The sequence below is a fragment of the Erinaceus europaeus genome, chromosome X (genome assembly GCF_950295315.1).
Source record: "Erinaceus europaeus chromosome X, mEriEur2.1, whole genome shotgun sequence".
NCBI lineage: Eukaryota > Metazoa > Chordata > Mammalia > Eulipotyphla > Erinaceidae > Erinaceus > Erinaceus europaeus.
The window spans coordinates 57324984-57347430 of NC_080185.1; the positions used below are offsets into that span (position 1 = coordinate 57324984).

The following is a 22447-nucleotide window of genomic DNA, read 5'->3' on the forward strand; positions in this document are numbered from 1 at the left end:
TCTTCTCCCATTCTGTGAGGGGTCTCTCTGTTTGTTTAATAGTTTCTTTGGATGTGCAGAAGCTTTTCAATTTGATGTAGTCCCATTGGTTTGTTTCTGCTTTGGTCTTCCTTGCAATTGGGTTTGATTCATCAAAGATGTCCTTGAGGTGTATGTGGGAAAGTGTTTTACCAATGTTTTCCTCTAAGTATTTGATTGTTTCTGGTCTGACATCTAGGTCTTTGATCCATTTGGAGTTGATTTTTGTTTCTGGTGAGATAAAGTGGTTCAGTTTCATTCTTCTGCATGTTTCAACCCAGTTTTCCCAGCACCATTTATTGAAGAGAGCCTCCTTTTTCCATTTAATCCTTTGGGATCCCTTATCAAAGATTAGATGCCCATAGGAGTTGGGATTTAATTCTGGGCTTTCAATTCTGTTCCACTGGTCTGTGTGCCTATTTTTGTTCCAGTACCATGCTGTTTTGATGATGATGGCTTTATAATATAGTTTAAGGTCTGGGAGTGTGATGCCTCCATTTCTGTTTCTTTTCCTTAAGATGGTTTTGGCAATTCTAGGTGTTTTCAGGTTCCAGATAAATGATTGTAGTGTTTATTCTATTCTCTTAAAGAAGCCTGGTGGAACTTTGATGGGTATTGCATTAAATTTGTATATAGCTCTGGGGAGAATATTCATTTTGATGATATTTATTCTTCCAATCCATGAGCATGGGATATCTTTCCATTTCTTGGTATCAGTTTCTATCTCCTTGAGTAGCGACTCATAGTTTTCAGTATACAAGTCTTTCACTTCTTTGGTCAACTTTATTCCTAGGTATTTGATTGATTTTGCTGAAACAGTAAATGGGAGTGGTTTCTGGATGTCTTCTTCTTCAGATTTAGTGTTTGCATAAAGAAATGCCACTGATTTTTGTACATTGATTTTGTAGCCTGATACCTTGCTATATTGCCTAACAACTTCCAGTAATTTTCTACTGGATTCTTTAGGTCTTTCTATGTATACTATCATATCATCTGCAAATAGTGAGAGCTTGACTTCTTCCCTTCCAATCTGTATCCCTTTGATTTCTTTCTCTTGCCTGATTGCTATGGCAAGAACTTCCAATACTATGTTGAAGAGTAATGGTGACAGTGGACAGCCCTGTCTAGTCCCCGATCTGAGGGGGGATCCTTTCAGCTTCTGTCCATTGAGTATGATGTTGGCTGTAGGTTTGCTATATATAGACTCCACTATCTTGAGGAATTTCCCATCTATTCCCATTTTTTGTAGAGTTTTGAGCATGAATGGGTGTTGGATTTTGTCAAAGGCTTTCTCTGCATCTATTGAGATAATCATGTGGTTTTTGGCTTTGCTTTTATTGATGTGATGAATGACATTGATTGATTTACGGATGTTGAACCAGCCTTGCATTCCTGGGATGAATCCCACTTGGTCATGATGAACAATCTTTTTGATGTGTTGCTGTATCCGGTTGGCCAAGATCTTGTTTAATATTTTGGCATCTATGTTCATCAGAGATATTGGTCTGTAGTTTTCCTTTTTTGTTCTGTCCCTATCAGCTTTTGGTATCAGGGTGATGTTGGCTTCATAAAAGGTAGAAGGGAGTATTCCTGTTTCTTCAATCTTATGGAATAGCTTAAGAAGTATGGGTATTAACTGTTTCCTGAAAGTTTTGTAGAATTCATTTGTGAAGCCATCTGGTCCAGGACTTTTGTTGTTGGGGAGATTCTTAATAACAGTTTCAATTTCTTTGTCTGTGATTGGTGCATTTAGATTTTGTAGTTCTTCTTGGAAAAACCAATATTTTAACTATATGTTCAAAGAGATGTTACAAGTTTAAAATCAAGGTGCTTGACATAAGCCTCATTATATTCAATTTGAAGTAGAGGACTAGAGAAATAGCTCACTAAGTAGGGTGACTACAGTCCAGATTCAGGTTATAATACCACATCAGAAGTGGCAAGAGAGAATACTCTGGTTCTGTGTTCTCGCTCTCTTTATGTCTCTCAGAATGAAAATAAGCCATGTGGGAGTGGTGAAATCACATCTTTATGCATGATACCCCCCCAGCTCTAAAAAAAAAAAAAAAAGACAAAAAACTTAATTGAAGTACTAGTATGAATTTGATTTATTTTCCTCTAAAATTCTTCATTTTAATGGCATAAATCGTTTAAATATTTATTAGAGTCAGAGAAATTGAGAAGGGAAGGGGAGAGAGACAGATAGACATCTACAGCCCTGATTCACCACTTGTGAAGCCTTCCCCCTGCTTCTGGGGACTAGGGACTTGAACCCGGGTCTTTGTGTACTGTAATGTGTGTGTTTAAGCAGGTGAGCCACTGCCTGGCATAAATCTTTATATTCAGTTCTTCCTTCCTCAGTTCTACCCATGGTGGCTATCTTACATAGTTAGTTAGTATTTATTTATTTATTTATTTATTTATTTAGCCTCCAGGGTCATTGCTGGGGCTCGATGCCTGCGCTGTGAATCCACTGCTCCTGGAGGCCATTTTTCCCTTTTTTTTGTTTGTTTTTGTTTTTGCCCTTGTTGTCACCCTTCTTGTTGTAATAACTTGTTGTTGGATAGGACAGAGAGAAATGGAGAGAGGGGGAGAGAAAGACACCTGCAGACCTGCTTCACCGCTTGTGAAGCGACCTACCTGCAGGTAGGGAACCGGGGGCTCGAACTGGGACCTTAGGCCAGTCCTTGCACTTCATGCCATGTGTGCTTAACTCAGTGTGCTACTGCCCAGACCCCGGCTATCTTATATTGTAATAAAGTGTTTCCTTTTCATTAAGCCCCAGGATTAAGTTAAGTAAGATTTCTTCCCTTGTAATGTCATTAAAAAACAGGATAATTTGAACAATGAAAGAATTCTTGGATTTGGTCATCTTAAAAAGGTCTTACTTCCCTCTCAGATCTTAAAAAGTAGAAAACTGTGTATGTTTCTTTTGTCTTCTACTTTGTGACCCATGTAGTTATGCAGTGACGAGCACTGAACTTGTGAGCATGAAGTCCTTAGTGTAGTCTCTGGCATTCCATGTGCCAGAGTGTTGTTCTGGTTCTTCCACTCTCCTCTCTGTCATGTTAATAAGTAAATAAATCATTTAAAAAGTCTTAGCTCTGTCCACTGAAAAATCCTAGAAACAACAATTCAGCAGCAGTGAACACACCTAGCAGCACACTATTATCATTTCTAGATACCATTTCACACTGAAATAGAGCCAGGGCTCCTATATGTTAATTTTCAGTCAGCAAATGTACAGGATAAGTTTGGGACATCTTGCTGTGCCAGAAAATTGGGAAGTAATGCAGAAATCTACTAAAAGGCTCTCTTACAAGCCCTAAGTGGAATAAATTAACCACCAAAAAGAATAATGATTGTAGTTTTCTTTTTTTAAAAAAAGCATATCAAATATATAAAAGTGCACAATCTCGGGAGTTCGGCTGTAGTGCAGCAGGTTAAGCACAGGTGGCGCAAAGCACAAGGACCGGCATAAGGATCCCGGTTCGAACCCCGGCTCCCCACCTGCAGGGGATTCGCTTCACAGGCGGTGAAGCAGGTCTGCAGGTGTCTATCTTTCTCTCCCCCTCTCTGTCTTCCCCTCCTCTCTCCATTTCTCTCTGTCCTAATCCAACAACGACAACAACAATAATAACTACAACAATAAAACAACAAGGGCAACAAAAGGGAATAAATAAATAAAATATTTTTTAAAAAATTTTAAAAAGGTGCACAATCTCTGAATTACACTAGAATCATTGTTGTTCACTTTTGAATATTACTAAAATATTTCTTATTCTCATAGTTGGTAAATAATTGGGGAAAAACATTTATCCCGCCTTTGCTGTATGAACTGTATATAGAGATATCAAATAGTTGATGATGATGGGTATATTATAGTATTTCAGGTTACAAGTATAAAAAAAAAGGACTAAGGGGAGCTTTATTTTACAGCTCTCAAATCTTTGAATTTTTTTTTCAGCTTAATTAGGGCTTCACTAGTCTGGGGGTGACTTTTTCAGATAGAGACAGACAGACAGACAGAAAAAGAGGGAGTGAGCGATGGAGAGAGGGGAAATAAGTGAGAGAGACCAAAGTACCAAACTGTCCTCCAGTGTCATAGAGCCAGTCTCCAACCTGGGTTGTACACATGGTAAAGCAGAACACTATCCAAGTGAGCCCTGTCACCAGCCCTAGTTTGGAAGTTTTAGTAAATTAATAGAGCTTAGCAGTGGTCAACAATGGATGTAAAATCTATAGAGCAAGAGATGGCTGGGTAATCTTCATAATGGAGGAGTCAGACTAACGCCACTGGTATCAACTGGTCAGGTTTAGCACCACTAAAAAAATGCTACCACTAACATAAAAAGCAAAGGAAGTAAGGGAAAACAAGTGAAAACTTTTGAACTAGGTTTTGTCTATTTCCACAGAGCCAAAGACTCTAAAAAAGGAGAGCTGTGAAAGGAGGTGAGAGGGCATTGGGGACCCAGAGCAAGATGTTGGAGGAGGACTTAAATTGGCGGTAGGAGTGATTTACAGACACCTATCCCAGGAAGAGAAGAAATTGTTCTCATGTGACAACTGTTCAGTAGATCATTATTTCCTCAGTAAAGTGATTCACTGACCCCATATTCTGGTGCAATATGAAAGACACATCTATGAAGGACTCCTGCCTAAAAAAACTGAACTGGAATCTAGATCTTCACCATCCAGTGAAACTGTCTACAGTGATGTTAATGGTCTTTATTCTGTCCAATACAGTATCCACTGGCCATTTCTGACTGTTTTAACTAGCTTAGACTGAGGAAATGGGGCTGGGAGATAGCTCGTCCAGTTGAGTGCTTTACTTACCATGCACCAGCATGCAGATTTGAGTCCCCAGCCATCCCATAGAAGCACCATGTAAAGGGGAAAGTTAATCAGTAGTAAGCTGTGCTGTGGTATCTATCCTCTCTGCCTTTCTCCTTCTCTACCTCTCATCCTCTGTCTAGAAAAAATAAGTCTACTGGCAGTGGTGAATCAGAGATATGAGGCTCCAGCAAAACCCTGGTGACAAAAGTAAATAAATACAGATAAACACACTGAGGAACTGGTATTTTAAAAGTTAAGTTCAATAGATGTATATGGCTACTGACTACTATATTGGATGACATAGCTGTAGATTTGCTTGCTAGCTTATAAGAAATACATGGGATTGAGGAACTAATTAAACATTACTATGAGTAACAGTTAAATTCATTTCTTTATATGAAAATGTGATGTCATTTATTTTTTTAAAATCAGAGATGGGAGGGTTGAGGGAAAAAAAGAGGGCAGTATTTTAAAATAAAAGAAACTTAAGAGATATATCTAAAGACTGTTTTCAGATCCTGAACTGAACTTGCTTAAAATATATATCTTAGAGATAATCAGGACCATTTCCATTTGAATAGGAGCTAATGAGATACTAAGAAATTATTAATCTTGTGAAGTTTGCTAATACCATACAGGTTACATTTTTAAAATGTCTTTAATCAGTTAGAAGTTGCATATGCTGGCATGACCCTTAGAATGAATACTACCTCAATATCTGACTATTAGTACCTCCCCATAATTCTGGCCTTGCTTGAGATAACACTGTACTAAAGTAATTACATACTAAAATAGCTATATACACTTGTCATTTGAAACAGGTTTTAAGTATTTGTCCAGACCGAGTTTCTGTATCTGAGATCCAAGATTTAATTTTTATTAATTTGTCAATGTTTATATTGGTAGGCTTTGTAGAACTTCCCTATTTCTTTGTCTTGATCTAGATGAACCCCAAAAGAAGAATAAAGGTGATCTCATGAACAACTTGGAAAAATTTTACCAAGAGATGATAATGAAAAAACATCTTGAAGAGTTACAACTTATGAGAGGTGAACCCTTTGCTTCCCACTCACTGGTCTCAGCTACATCAGTGGGAGATAGTGGCACTCCTGAGAACTCGTCATTACTCCAGGACAAGGGACAGGCAGCACAGGGTAAAGGTCCTAGTCTCCATGTGGCAAAAGTTATTGATAATTCACCTGAGCAATGTTGGACTGGGCCTAAGAAGCTGACGCAACCAATAGAATTTATTCCAGAAGATGAGATCCAGAGAAATCGTTTGTCAGAGGAAGATATCCGAAAAATTCCTATGTTTTCTTCATATAATCCAGGGGAGCCAAACAAGGTATAGGCCAAACCAAGAAAAAAATGGGTTATTTTCATTTTTATTTACCTTTACCTTATATAATAGTTTAAGTTAGCTTTGATTATACCAATGAATCATAGCATAGATACAGTGACTGTATTTTTCTTTAACCTTGATCATTCATTCTGTATATATAAGTAGTATACTTTCTAGATTGTTCTTTGTGGTTTTCTAATGTTCTAAGTTATAATTTTAAAGACATCTTGATGAGAATCTGGTGCATGTCACTAGAAACCTCAAATTAAAGGGAAAGTAAGTAGCCTTTAATTTTCTAGTCTACTAATAAATAATGTGTATAGATCCATCAATTCTGGTAGGACTAGTGCCTCTGGAATTAGTAACCAATTAATCCCTGTGAATAGGGTTTTCTCGAGTTTTTGCTTTCAGAATGTTCTACTTGCCTTGCACATGACATAACTTTGCTGGTAGCTAAGCATAGAGTAAAAGAAAGTATAGTGCTTCCTAGTCTTTAGAAATTGACAAGTATCAAAGTAAAATTGTGAGTATCCTAACTTCATTGCTCAGTTCACTATTGCACATTCATGATGAACGTTACGTTTGAATGGAAAACTTCTTAACCCTTTTATCTAAAGAAATAGTACAAGCCACTAGTTATTTATTTTTTTTTAATATAATGTTACTTTCCAGCTATCCCTAATTATTTATAAAGGAAATGTTATTGAGAGATATTTATTTATTTATTTCTATTATTGGTTAGAGACAGAAATTGTGAAGAGATGGGGAGATAGAGAGGGAAAGAGATAGAGACACTTGCAGCACTACTTCACCACTTGTGAAGCTTTCCCCCTGCAGGTGGAAACCAGGGGCTTGAATCCAGGTCCTTGCATATTGTAATGTGTGTACTTAACAAGGTACACCACTGCCTGGCCCCAAGTAAGAGATTTGTTTTTTTAGTATCCTCTAGTTACATTGCTATTATATACTTGCTATTATTTCAAGGATAACTTGCTTTAATTTTTATTATACAATATTACAGTGTTATAAAACTAAAAATAATATAGCCAATATTTTTGCTCAACAAACCATCTTTTATCAATTTTAATAGTTTTCATAATTGCTTAATTATAAAAATATTTCCTTATAGTGACACCTGAAAGTTGGACTGTCCCTCACCAAGCTTATATATCCCAAATTACCCTTTCTCCTTTATAGAGATAAACACTATCCTGAATCTGCTATTTGTACCTGCCTACATACTATTAACAATATTTTACAAATTAAAAATATATAGAGATAGTATCATATCTTCTACAACATGCATTTTGACTGATTATATATAATGTTTTGCTATATTTATCTCTGGTGACACAAATAACTATGATAAAATTTTATTATAGAAATGTACTGTAATTCATCTATCCATTCTCTGGATGATTGTTTTTTTACTTCTTGCTATTACAGATAATTCTGCAGCAAACCTTCTTGTTCTTAACTCCTATTCACAAGCACAAGAGTTTGTAATGTAAATTTTAAAACATTAGATCACATCTAGCAGTGTTTTAGATAAATTGAACAGAATAGAAAATATTTAAGTAAATTTCATAAAATAAGGTTAATTACTGTTTCTTGAAACTTTTGGGTTATAGTGTGTGTGTGTGTGTGTGTGTGTGTGTGTGCGTGTGTGTGTGTGTGTGTGTGCGCGCGTGTATGTATGTGTAATGTGGGAATCAAAATATAAAATATATCTCTTCCTATAGATCTCATCATATTTACATATTGCACTGATTTTCAAATGTTAGTATGTAACAGTATCACCTAGAAGGCTTGTTAGAACACCTGGACTCTCCCAAATTTTTCTTTTTTTATTATTTTTATTTTTTATTTAAGAAAGGATTAATTAACAAAACCATAGGGTAGGAGGGGTACAATTCCACACAATTCCCACCACCCAATCTCCATATCCCACCCCCTCCCCTGATAGCTTTCCCATTCTCTGTCCCTCTGGACCCAGGGTCATTGTGGGTTGCAGAAGGTAGAAGGTCTGGCTTCTGTAATTGCTTCCCTGCTGAACATGGGCGTTGACTGGTCGGTCCATACTCCCAGTCTGCCTCTCTCTTTCCCTAGTAGGGTGGGTCTCTGGGGAAGCAGAGCTCCAGGACACATTGGTGGGGTCTTCAGTCTAGGGAAGTCTGGCCGGCATCCTGATGACATCTAGAACCTGGTGACCGAAAAGAGTTAACATATGAAGCCAAACAAATTGTTGAGCAATCATGGACCCAAAGCTTGGAATAGTAGAGAGGAAGTGTTAGTACATTGTGTTAGTTAGTACACTGCAAACTCTAGTGTACTTCTGCTTTCAGGTATATATTTTGCAGTAGTTTATGGATACGTGTGAACATATGCTCTCTCTCACAGAAACTGGTGTATATCTAGGTTTTGGGACTTTGTTAGAAAGTGAAACACCTGAGATGGAATTAGAGTATACTATAAAATGAAAGGTCTCACCCGAGTAATGAAGCTGAAGGGTTGTCATTCCACACGTGAAGTCTCTGGACACAGTCTGAAGTGAAGCATGTTGAGGTGGCCATCGTGTTGGTTAGGTTGTGATCGGCACATGCAATATTATTTGATATGGATTGGGAGAGGCATACGGGAAAGTGGGCCCTATCCTAGGGTTCCAGGACTGGGGGAAGTAGAGGCTCTATAGTGGAGATGTGAGGTTCCTGCTGTCTTAGGGTTCAAAAAGACAATGGATAGTTAATGTTATCATCACATTATTTGGTAATTGTGTTAACTTTGAAAAGTCCTTTTGTTAGGGTTTGCTGTACAGTACCCAGTATCTTGTATATAGCTGTGCTATTGGATGCTTCTGATCTACTTGGTCTAGGCTTTTGAGAGAGTCTGCATATCAATTACACAGCCTATATATTGAAAAGATTCAGTTTGTGTTTTAAAAACTTTGAGACATACAATTAATTTTCCCCCTCTTGTATTAATTAACTAGTGATTTATATGACTACATTTTACTAGGAGTGTACATAAACACCATTCCCACCACCAAAAGACTGTGACCCATCCCTCCCACCCACTCCCACCCCCCACTGTCCCAGGAAGCTGCATGTCTACCCCTCACCACTGGGTTTTTACTTTGGTGCCCTACTTACAATTTGGTCAGGTCCTGCTTTTAGTTTCCCTTTCAGATCTTCTTACTCAACTTCTGTTGATGAGTGGGATCATCCCATACTCATCTTTATCTTTCTGACTTAGCTCACTTAACATAATTCCTTCTAGCTCTGTCCAAGATAGGTCAGAGAAGGTGGGTTCATTGTTCTTGATAGCTGCATAGTATTCCATTGTGTATATATACCACAGCTTTCTCAGCCACTCATCTGTTGTTCCCTCCCAAATTTTTCATTCAGTAAAGTTGACATAGAACCTAACAATTTGCATTCCCATTACGTACCTAGGACCTGTTGACATTGCTTGTCTGAGAGGGACGTTCGATTTTAAGAATCACTATTTTAGATGATATACCTAGAAATAGAATTGTTGACATATAATTTATATATTTCAACTTTCAGTGAGCAGGATTTCAGAAAGATCTTGCACATACTTGCAAGACTCTGTAGTGTTAGATTAAGTTTTGTCAGTCTAATGTGTTTGGAATGTATCTCATTATTTTCATTTGCATCTTCCTTATTTTCAGTGAAGTTATTATATATGCATTGATACATTTCAGGGACATTCTATGAAGTGCCTTTAAGGAATTTTACATAAAGTCCCTATTCCATTCTTTTTTTTATTATTTGGTTGCTTATTTTTTGTAGTATTAGTAAAGATGATTTGTGAATTCTAGGTGTAAGCCCTTCCTGTTTAGTAAATATATTCTCCCAGTGGATAGTTGTTTTACTGGTACATTTTAAAAATGGTTTCTGATATCCTTTGTTAAGTAAAAATCTTTTTATTTTAATGTAATCAAATTGTTATTCTTTTATTTGAGGTTTGTGGGTTTTTAAAGTTATTTTAAGGAAATTCTTCCTTACAAACCAATAGAAAAACAAACAATAAGAATAACTATAAGTTATTAGGCAATTCACAGAGGAGAGAATATATGATCAGCCAACTAACATATGAAATCTGATCAGTAATCAACTACAAAATAAAACTTCAATGAGATACCATTCATCATATATTTATTGGTGAATATATAGACCAGTAGAAATCAGTAAGAACTGCCACTTAACTATCAGGATATGTTTTAAGAAATGTGCCAGTGGACAATTATGTTACTGTGTGAATGTCACAGAGCAGTATTACACAAACCTATGTAACCCACTACATACCTAGGCTACTTATATATAACCTTTTAAGACCACTCCTTTATATGTGGTCTGTTGTTGACTGGAAAGTTATTAAGTGAAGCCTAACTGTACTCCTGGGCAAATATAAATGAATACAACCTCTTTCAAGAATACTGTGTCAGGTGGAGGTAGATAGCTTAATGGTTATACACTGAAACTCTCATGTCTGAGGCTCCAGAGACTTGGGTTCAATCCCCTGCACTACCATAAACCTGAGCTGAGCAGTGCTCTGGTAAAAATAAATAAAGAAATACTGTGTCAATATCTAGCAAAGTGGAAGCTGCTCATACAGTATATTAGCAATCAATTATAGAACTCTTAAATGCACATCTTGGATTTAAGTAAGATGTTCATTGGAACTTTTTAACAGCATACATGCTCATCAGCAGAAGAGTAGATCAAACATATTTTATCTATGTGTATATTTATATTCATAAAGTAGAATATTATCTGTAGAGAAAATGAAAAATAGAAAAGTTCTGCTTTTTAGAACTATGGGTATCGGGTGGGGATAGATGGCATAATGGTTATGCAAAGAGTCTCTCATACCTGAGGCTCCAAAGTGCCAGGTTCAGTCTCCCACATCACCATAAGCCAGAGCTGATCAGTGCTCTAGTAAAAATAAAATAACTATGGATATCACCATGGATGAAGCACACAGTGTTGTGTCAAAGAAACTAGTTGTAGATTTTGGGTTTCAGCTCCAACATATGAAATGTGTAGAAGTCATCATCTCTGTCTTACATCAAGAAAGATAACTACAGAACTAAAACTCTTGGTTTTTCCTTAGACTCATCAGAGAATTGATATCAATAGAGCAAATGACAAGCTGGAAATCTTGAGAAAGAGTCAATCATTGAGAATTGCAACCCAGATCTTCCTATTAGAACCAAAAAGTTCTTGTGCCATAGGCTGGTAAGAACACTTAACCAGTAACTTTAACAAATTGCTAGATGCAAAGTGTAGATTACTGTTTGAGAGATAAACTCCTAGAGGTCATCGTCTAAAGAGGCCCCCATATTTGATCACTAGGTTTCCAATGTGAAAAGCCAAGAAAGAATCGCTCATTGCTGGCATGGAGAGAGAAAATTATGTTTTGAAATAAGCCAGACTTTCTATCTAACAAAGGATTATCCAGCAAGTAAAATAGCTATTGAGTTGTTGGAAAAGCATGATGCATTTCTGCATATGAAAAAATAAGAAGGAAAATATTAGCATTTCAATGATACTGTTTGACAAGAGGTGTTTGACAAAATCTAATATCCATTTAGACAAAAATTCCACCAACTAGACACAGAAGAACTGTCTTCAATTTGATAAAGGATTTCTACAGCTATTGTCATACTTAACATTAAGAAACTGGATGTTTTTAGCCCTTGCATCAAAATAAGGCAAGGATATCACTCCTTCCACTTTTTCCTAGTGTTATACTAGAAATGCTGAGTAGTGTTATGAGACATGAAAAGGAGCTTCCTTTCCTGTCTGGTCCCTGTAGAATGACTCCAGCAAAGAAGGGTGGGAATGAGGAGGGGGAGAGGAGGAGAAGGAGAAAGAGAAGAAGAGGAAGAAGGAGGAGAAGAGAAACAGGAGGAAGAAGGAGGAGGAGAAGAGGAAGAAGAAAGAAAAGAAGAAAAAAAGGACCATTCTGACATCAATGACATAGTGACCCAAGAATACACCATCAGCATTCACAAGCACATCCATAGAGCGGACTTCAAGAAACTTGCATACTCAAAAGAGGTACAGAAATTTGCCATGAAGGAAATAGACATTCCAGATGTGTGCATTGACACTAGGCTTAACAAGCTGTCTCGGCCAAAGGAATAAGGAATATCCTATATCATACCCAAGTATAATTGTCCAGGAAGTGAAATGGGGATGAAAATTCACCAAACAAGTTCTATACACTGGTTACCTATATGCCTGTCATTGCTTTAAAAAAATCTACAGTCAACATGGATAAGAACTAAATAGTAATTGTCAAATAAAATTACAAATCCAAAATAAAATAAAGTAAAATTAAACAGGACATGAAAAGGAAAGGTCAGGTTAAAAGAGTAAAACAGTTTGTGTTCACAGATGACATGCATGATGTTGAAAATATGCCCCAAATCAGCAACAATATAAAACAGCTTTTGGAAATAGTAAGCATAGCAAAGTTGGAAGATGTGAAGTTTATATACAAAAGTTACCAATAAATGATCAGTTAAAATGTAAAGCACCACACTGTTTAAAGTAACACCACAAAAGGGGAAATACTTAGGTGTAATTTTAACAAAAAGTGTATAGGATCTATGTGCAGGAAACTATAAAGCCCCGCAAAGTTGAATATCTAAATAAATTCAGAGATATCCTCTGGGTTGGAAGACTTAATATTGTTAAGATGTTGGATCCTTTCCAACTTGATATATAGATTTCACATAGTCTCAACAAAATCTGGCATTCCCAGATAGATATGATGGGCCTAGCCCACTAAGATCCCTCAGTCCACCATCGCTGTTCATCTCCATCAGGGACAGCATCATGGACCTACTTATGGTTCTCTACAGGACCTTGCCATCAATGTGGAACAATGGTAGGGACTGCCCCACTCTCCAAAGGGAGATTGGGACAAAATACTCTGCCACTTGAGGAAGACTGGTCCTGAAGTGAAGGCAGCCTAGAATGTTTCTAGCTAGACCACTGAATGTGAGCACAGACCTGACAGAGGTTACACAGGCACCTGTGCTGAATATGGACCCCAGATCAGATCAGTGGGGTTTATAGATAATGGTATTTATATATTTTCCCATGTTTGGGACCTATTCTTTTCCCTGATCCAGCTTTCTAGTCCTATTTCTAACTCTGACACCATCTCCCCATACCTACCTGTAGCCCACCTATATGTTAGCTGTTAGGCAAAAAATTAGTAGAGTCATGGACCCCTTGGAATATACCTAAAATAGACTTCCTAGCTTCTTCCAACATGAAGACCCCCAAATCTCATCTGCTCTATTCTTACCTTTAGGCTCCTGATTATTAAACAATTTGTTCTTCTTTATATCTTCATGGTTTTCAGACACCAAGTTGCAGATGCTACCATGATGCTGTCCTGACCTCCCTGGGCAGACAACCTCACCAATGTGTCTTGGAATCCCACCTCTCTAGAGCCCTGCCTTACTAGGGGAAGATAGAAACAGGCTGGGAGTATGGATCAATCTGCCAATGTTCATGTCCAGCAGAGAAGCAATTACAGAATCCAGACCTTTCACCTTTTGCACCCCATAGTGATCCTGTGTCCATATTCCCAGAGGGATAAAGAATAGGAAACTTTCAATGGAGAGGATAGGATATGGAACTCGGTGGTGGGAGTTGTGTGGAATTGTATCCCTCTTAAACAATGGACTTGTTGATGATAGTTAAATCAGTAAGAAATTAAAATGTTTTCATGCTTCAAAGGACAGTATCAAGATATATATATATAGATAGATAGATATAGATATAAATATATATATATATGTTCATTGTTTTAATGGTTGGATCATTTAAGTAGCCTCTGTTTTCTAGTTTTTTTACTCCTATCTGAATTTTTCTCAATTTCCTTTAGGCTTCAAAGGACACAGTTTATGCTGGCTAATAGAGATATCTTTTTTCTTTCCCTGTCTCCCTCCCTCCTTTTCCCTTTCTTTCTTTCTTGCCACCAGAGTTATTGGTGGCCAATCCTGATGGCCATTTTTACCTTTTTTCCTTATTTTATTCAATAGGAAAGAGAAATTGAAAGCAGAGAGGGGTGATAGAGAAGAAGAGAGACAGTGAGACTCCTACAGACCTGTTTCACCACTCATGAAGCATCCCCACTGCAAGTGGCTCGAACATGGGTTCTTGCATGGGTCCTTAAGCATGTGCGCTTAATTGGGTGCACCACCTCTCAGGCCCCAAGGGATACTCTGTTAGTTATAATAAAATACACATAACCTGAGAATTACCTTTCTTGAAAATATTCTAAGTGTTCATTATTAACTATAGAGCATAATGTCAGCCACTAGATCTCTAGAAGTTTTTTTTGTTTTGTTTTGTTTTGTTTTTTCATGATTGAACTTTGTACTCATTGATCAGCAGCTCCCTGTTTCCTCCTCTCCAACTCCCTGGAAACCACTCTTCTGTTTTCAATAAGTTTAACAACTATAGATACCACTTGTAAGTGAAATCATATGCTATTAGTCCTTCTCTGGCAGGCTTCTTTCATTTAGCATAATGTTCATCCATATTATACAAGATTTCTTCCCTTCTGACTGCTATTCCATGGTATGACTATACCACATTTTTTTTCTCCTATTGATTCATGATGGATAAACCTCTTGGTGATTGTGAATAATACCTTAGTGAGCATGTGAGTTCACTATCTCTTTAAGATCCTGATTTTAGTAACTTTGAATAAGTACCTGAGTTTCGTCTAATATCTAAGTCTTTAAATATTTTTTATATTTATTTATTTTCCCTTTTTGTTGCCCTTGTTTTTTATTGTTGTAATTATTGTTGTTGTTATTGATGTCATTGTTAGATAGGAAAGAGAGAAATGGAGAGAGGAGGGGAAGACAGAGGGGGAGAGAAAAATAGACACCTGTAGACCTGCTTCACCTCCTGTGAAGCGACTCCCCTGCAGGTAGGGAGCCAGGGGCGAACCAGGATCCTTACCTAGGCCATTGCACTTCGCGCCACCTGTGCTTAACCCGCTGCACTATGGCCCAACTCACATCTTTAAACATTTTGTGTTGAATTTGTGTGTGTGCAGGGGTGTAGACTTTTATACATGGTGACATAGTGATGATTCTTCTGCATGTAGCTATCCAATTTTCCAACATCATCTATTGAAAAAGACTCTCCTCCATTTTTCTGTTCTGGTGACTCCTTTGTCAAAGTTAACTGTCTTTAAGTGTGAGGGTTCATTTTGAGGCTGTCATTTCTGTTTTAGTCTATTTTTATTCCACCACCTATAGTATGGTTTGAAGTAAGGGAGTATAATGTCTCCATTATTGTTCTTTTTCTCAGAGCTGCTCTGACAATTCTGGGTCTTTTGTAGTTCCAGACAAATTTCAACCCCCACCCCCGCTTTTTTTTTTCTTTTATTTGACATAATAAAGAAATTGAGAGGGGGCAAGGAGATAGGGAGAGAGAATGAGAGACTCTCCAGACACTGCTTCATCATTTATGAAACTTCCCCCCAGCAGATGGGAATTAGGACTTGAATCTGAATTACTGTGTACAGTAGTGTGTGCACTCTACCAGATGCACCACATCCTGACCATTCTGTGAATTCTTATAGTATTAACATGATACTGCACAAGAACCCACCCCAAACAGTCTTTGAGAGATAGTCCTTAATGGTCTCCCACTCCAAGCTAAAATAGCTCACGTGGATAGTGTATTACTTTGCCATGCTTGCAAGCCAGGATTGAGCCTGGTCCCACTGCATTGAAGAAAGCCTCTGTGCTGTGTTATCTTGCTCCTTCACCCTATCTCTGTCTCACTTCTCTGTCTGAAAGTCAGCCCTCAGTGATAAAGCCCCAGTAATGACAACAACAACCAAAAAAAAAAAAAATCCTCCCCACTCCTTTATTCTTCCCCCAACCCCTTCTTTCCTCCTGTGTAACCACTTCTTATTTCTCACTCTATACTAACTGATTTTATTTCTTTTTTAAAATTTTTTATTTATAAAAAGGAAACATTGACTAAACCATAGGATAAGAGGGGTACAACTCCAACAATAACCACCATTAGAACTCTGTATCCTATCCCTTCCCCTGATAGCTTTCCTATTATTTAACCCTCTGGGAGTCTGGACCCAAGGTCACTGTGGTATGCAGAAGGTTGAAGGTCTGGCTTCTGTAATTGCTTCCCCACTGAACATGGGCGTTGACAGGTCGATCCATACTCCCAGCCTGTCTCTCTCTTTCCCTAGTGGGGAACGACTCTGGGGAAGCAGAGCTCCAAGACACATTGGTGGGGTTGCCTGTCCAGGGAAGTCTGGTTGGCGTCATGCTAACATCTGGAACCTGGTGGCTGAAAAGAGAGTTAACATACAAAGCCAAACAAATTGTTGACCAGTCATGGACCTAAAGGCTGGAATAGTGCAGATGAAGAGCTGGGGGGGTCCTCCATTTTGTAGGTAGATAGTAGGCATATTTTAGTTATATTCCAAAGGGCCTGTGGCTATACTAGTTTTTTTTTTCTTTTTCCTTTTTTCCCCTGAGCCTGAAATCTGAAATGCAGGTGGGTCCAAGATATTGCCTGGGGAGATGATGTCATGGCTGGAAAAAGGACCAGAAAGCTGGATCAGGGGAGAGAGTAGCTCCCTAATGTGGGAAAGGGGTATAAATATTGTTGACTCTAAACCCCATCGATTTGATGTGATGTGGGGCCCATATTCAGCTTAGAAGCCTATGTGACCTCTGCATCCCTATAGATCTGAGCTCACATTCTGTGGTTATGAGTAGGAATGTTCCAAGCTGCCCCAATATCGACTCATCTTCCTCAGGTGTAGCATAGAGTATGTTGTCCGTCCGTTCTTTGGAGGATGGAACATTCTCTACCATTGTTGATCCAAGTTGTGTGCAAGGTCCTATGGGGGCCCACAAAGGGGTCTATTTTGTTGTTCCTGATAGAGATGACCGGTAACAATAAAGAAAGGGATTTATTCGAGGTCTAGGCCCATCATGTCTGTTTGGGAATCTCAGGACTCCCCGATTAGGGCCCCAGCTGATGGGGTGGCCTGATAGTGATTAAAGAGTCGTCATTAAAGTATGCCAGTCTCTTGCCCTTATGCAGCTTTTGCAGTCTTTGCTTTGATAAGGTTAGCTTTGGAGTGAGCGAGAGAACTATAATAGGAAGTAGGTGAGGAGGGTATCTAGGTCTAAGTAGACACTATTTCATTATGAACTTGATACTGACTCACTACAGACTATTGTGTATTTTTGCTTTCAGGTATATAGTTTGCCCTAATTTATGGATACATGTGAATATATGCTGTATCTCATGGTACCTGGGCTATATCTAGGTTTTGGGACTTTGTTAGGAAGTGAACCTCCTTGAATGGAATTAGAGAATACCATGAAAGGAAAGGTCTCACCCAAGTAATGAGGGTGAAGGGTTGACATTCCATGCCTGACGTCTCTGGACACAGTCTGAAGTGACACATGCTAAGGTGGTACTCATTGCGTAGATTAGGTTGGGATTGGTGGATGCAATATCATTTGATATGACTTGAGAGAAGCATGCAGGAAAGTAACCCCCACCCCAGAGGTTCCAGGACTGGAGGAAATAATAGGCTCTATAGAGGGAGCAGGAGGTTCCTGCTGCCTTAGGGTTTAAGAAGACAATAGATAGTTATTGCTGTAATCACATTATTTGGTAATTGGGTTAACTTTGAAATATCCCTTTGTTAGGATTTGCTGTATAATACCCAACATCACCATAATTTATGTCCTTTGACATTATTTGTATATAGCTGTGCCATCAATTGCTTCTGTTCTCCGTGGTCTAAGCTTTTAACAGAGTCAATATATCAGAGATTCAGCCTATGTATTAAAAAGACTCTGTGCTTTAAAAAGTTTGAGACATTCAGTCAATTTTCCCCTCATATTAATTAAATAGTGATTTATATAAGTACAAATTAATAGGAGTGTACATAAACACCATTCCCACCACCTAAAGACAGTGTCCCATCCCATCCCCCCTTCTCCCACCTTCCCACCCCTCTGCCCCATGGAGCTGAACATCCACCCTCACCCTCAACCCAGGGTTTACTTTGGATTTTATTTCTTTTATTTGATTCCACATGCTTCTTGAAGCTCCATAGTGATGGATCTTATAGACAAATCTTTATAACATTTTTTTCTATTTCCTTAAATTCATTGGAGTTTTGATGGAGGTTGCATTTAGTGTGTTGACTGCTTTGGGCAATATGAATATATTGCTAATGTCAATACTTGAAACCCCTGAATGTAGAATATCTTTCCATTGGTTTTATTTCTTAACTTCTTTCATCGGTGTTTTATAATTTTCTCTGTACATGTTTATTTATTCCTAAGTATCTTGTTCATTTTATTACTGTTGTAAATGTGATTGTTTTCTTGACTTCCTTTTCATATGATTCATTATTTGTATGCAGAACTGCTGCTGAATTTTCTATTTTATTTTTTATATCTGCTAGCTTATTGAATTTATTTATTAGTTCTAGAGGCTTTATTGGATTATGGGGGGCCCGGTTGGTAGTGTAGCGGGTTAAGCGCACATGGTGCAAAGCTCAAGGACCGACATAAGGATTGTGTCATATACAAACATCATTTTAGGATTTTCTTTTCCAATTTGAATGCAGTCTTTCTTCCTATTTATTTGTTTTTCTATCTGTTATCTGTCTGTTTAATTTCTTTGGCTAGGGTTTTCAGCACTATGTTATTCAACATAGTATTCACAACTGATAAAAAGAGTCAGCACCACTGCCTAGAGAAAAGTTTTCAGGTTTTCATTGTTGAGTATGAGGTTAGCTATAGATTTTTATGTCCTTTACATGCTAAGGTAAAGTACTTTCTTCTTTTTTTTTTTAATTGATTTGATAACGATCGACAAGACTGTAGGGTAAGAGGAGGTACAGTTCCATACAACTCCTACCACCTCTATTCCTTATCCCATCCCCTCCACTGGAAGGTTCTCTATTCTTTATCCCTTTGGGAGCATGGACCCAGGATCATTATGAGGTGTGGAAAGTCTGGCTTCTATAATTAGTTCTCCACTGGACATGGGAATTAACAGGTTGATCCATACTCCCAGCTTGTTTCTATCTTTCCTTGGTGGGGCAGGGCTCTGGAGAGGTAGGGTTCCAGGATACATTGGTGAGGTTGTCTGCCCAGGGAAGTCAAGTTGGCATCATGGTAGCATCTACTTTCATTCCTAGTTGTTGAACATTTTCATCATGATTGGGTATTGCATTTTGTCAGATACTTTTCTGCATCTTTTGGAATGACCATGTGTTTTTTATTGTTCATTTTGTAATTTGTGGCATATCACAATGATTGATGTTCATGTTTAAGTGACTTTGTATCCCAGAGATAAATCCTGCTTGACCGTGGTGTATGACTTTTTAATGTGCTTTTGAATTCAGTTTGCTAGTTTTCTGTTCATTATTTTTTTCTGTCTGTATTCACCAGGGATATTAGCCTGTAGTTTTCTGTTTTTTATGCTTTGCTTCAGAAAATGAACTAAGTGCTACTTACATGCATAGTACTGCCAAGTATCCTCCTTGGCCCAATTATCCTATATGGTTATGGGGGCAGAGAAGGAGAGACAACAAACATTTTCTCACATTGATGGAATTCCCTTTGATGCTGTCCATGTGTCCCCGTGTGATAGAAGAGATCAAACCCAGGACCTCACACTAAGCAAAGTGTCTGTTCCATCTGTCGAAGTATCTCCCTGCCCCCTCATTTCTTGTACTGTCCTTTTCTGCTTGTAGTATTAAGATAATGCTAGCTTCAGAATTAGTTTGGGGATTTCCTTTCCTCTTAAGTTTTTTTTAAGAACTCAATGGTTGGCATTGATTCTTAACATGTTTGGTAGAATTCATGTGTAAAACAATTTTGTATTGGACCTTTCTTTGTTGGAGAGGTTTTGATCACTGATTTAATCTCATGGTTCGTTTTGAATCTGGTGAAACTTTTTTGCTCACAATTTAGTCTTAGTAGAGTTGTATTTTTTTAGGAATTTATTCTTTTCTATGGGTTGTTAAGATTGTTGCGTCTAATTATGCATATTAGATTCTTGTGATCCTTTTAATTCTTGAGTATCTATTGTAATGTTAGCTTTACTGTTACCCATTTATTTTTTCCCTTTCTTCTAACTTTTGGTCTCTTCTCCCTCTATTACCTTTCTGGATTTCACTGATTCTCATTCCCTCTCTCTCTCTGTACTTTTTCCTTTCTCATTTTTTTTTTTTTTTTTTTTTGGCCAGTGCTTAGTTTAGTTTTAACTAAGAATTCTAGTTGTTTGGAATATTCTTTCTTTTCTTTTAAAAAAACTATTCACTTATTTGATGGGAAACTGAAATGGAAGGGGGAGATATAGAGGTAGAGAAAAAGAGAGACACCTGTAACTTTACCACTCCTGAAGCTTCCCCCCGGAGGTGAACACCTGGGGCTTGAACCCTGGTCCTTGAGTATGATAACATGCACATTCAATGGGGTATGCCACCACCTGACCCCCTTGAGAGTGCTTTTTTTTTTATTCATTTATTTTCCCTTTTGTTGCCCTTGTTGTTTTTTTATTGTTGTTGTAGTTATTAGTGTTATTGTTATTGATGTTGTTGTTGTTGGATAGGACAGAGAAATGGAGAGGAGAGAAAGACAGACACCTGCAGACCTGCTTCACTGCCTGTGAAGCGACTCCCCTGCAGGTGGGGAGGGGGGCTCGAACCGGGATCTTTACTCCGAGGGTCCTTGTGCTTTGTGCCATGTGCGCTTAACCCACTGCGCTACCACCCGACTCCCAAGTGTTCTTTCTTAATAGCATCCTATTTCTTAAAGAATATTATCTCTATTCCTCTGAAAGAGTTATTGATGGGCTTTTGAGTACTCTTATTCCCCCCCTTTTTTTTTTTTACATTTTAATGTATTTGTTCTCTCCTCAGTTCTTTCACATAAGAAGCTTTCCTCAGATGTCTAATAATCCTTGCTCATATTTATATATCCACTTTCAGAGGTTCATATTACTATCAGTACCTGAATTGTTCAAGGATTTTTGGGTATTGATTGGGTTGGTTCTTGATTTTTTTTTTTTTTTACCCCACTACTGATTTTAGATTCAGCTTTCTTGAGTGCACTCATCCAATTATTTTCAGGCTTCCAGAATATTATTGCTGTATCCTTTCTTCGTTCTTCCTGATCTTTTGGGCTTATGTCAGAAAAATATAAATGTGTTAAGTTCTCTATAGCTAGTAGAGTTTTCTGAAGAGAATGAAGTTAGATTCAAGTGTTCAATCATTTATAAAACAAACCTAATTTCAGTTTATCTGACAGTAATTCTAATTACACTGGAATAATTTCCCTACCTTACGTGATATTTCTCTTGACCCTTAATTTATACTAGGTGTTGTACCTGAAGAACCTTAGCCCTCGGGTGACTGAAAAAGATCTTATCTCACTGTTCGCTCGGTTCCAGGAGAAAAAAGGACCTTTAATACAATTCCGAATGATGACTGGACGAATGAGGGGTCAAGCTTTTATTACCTTCCCCAGTAAGTAGTTTCATCTAGGTAATTACTTATTTGCATGACCATTCCAATAGATTCTACCCTCTAATTTAGATGTAGTCCTTTGGTTTCTCCCTAGAGCATGAAAAATGTGTGATTCAGTAGTCACATGAGAAGGAAGAGAAATAAACTGGTTTGTCAGCATCCTCTAGCCTTCCTTTTAGGCTTCTTCTCTTCCATTGATTGTGCACAGCTATTTCACCCCATCACCTTCAAGATTCTCCAACCCTGGCACTTCACATTCTGTCAGAGTTTAATTTCCCTTTGATGACAGTATTATTTCTAGTTCAAGATATAATTGTAAATATATTGGCATCCCTGTCAGAAAACACTTGTTCTGTCCTATGCCCTTAGAACTAAGAGACTGTGAAACTAATATACACTAATTCACTGATAATCCATAACTAGTATACAATAATATGTACTGTTAGATTATTGTCTACATCTTAGTACATGGCTTCAGTATCCTAATTAAAAAATAAGGATAATATAGGAATTTCACTTTCTGTAACAGATCAGACTTCCTTTTGTTGTAATGATAGGTAAGAACCTTACCTTTATTATCCGTAAACTACCATTATTTATAAATAGCCTGGTAATCTATCTAAAGGCAAGTGCTTTTATTCA

At 37.8% G+C, this 22447-nt stretch overlaps 1 protein-coding gene and 1 pseudogene across 2 annotated transcripts in view; both read left to right on the forward strand.

Annotated features, from left to right (window-relative positions):
- Nucleotides 1–22447, forward strand: part of RBM41 (RNA binding motif protein 41) — a 96960-nt gene that overhangs the window by 68723 nt on the left and 5790 nt on the right. For both annotated transcript variants that reach the window (XM_007530625.3, XM_060182731.1), the window contains 2 exons: nucleotides 5799–6199; nucleotides 21658–21805. In XM_007530625.3, the coding sequence (XP_007530687.1) occupies nucleotides 5799–6199; nucleotides 21658–21805 (549 nt within the window). The remainder of the gene's footprint in view (nucleotides 1–5798; nucleotides 6200–21657; nucleotides 21806–22447) is intronic.
- LOC103120244 (large ribosomal subunit protein eL31-like) lies at nucleotides 12163–12512 on the forward strand (annotated as a pseudogene).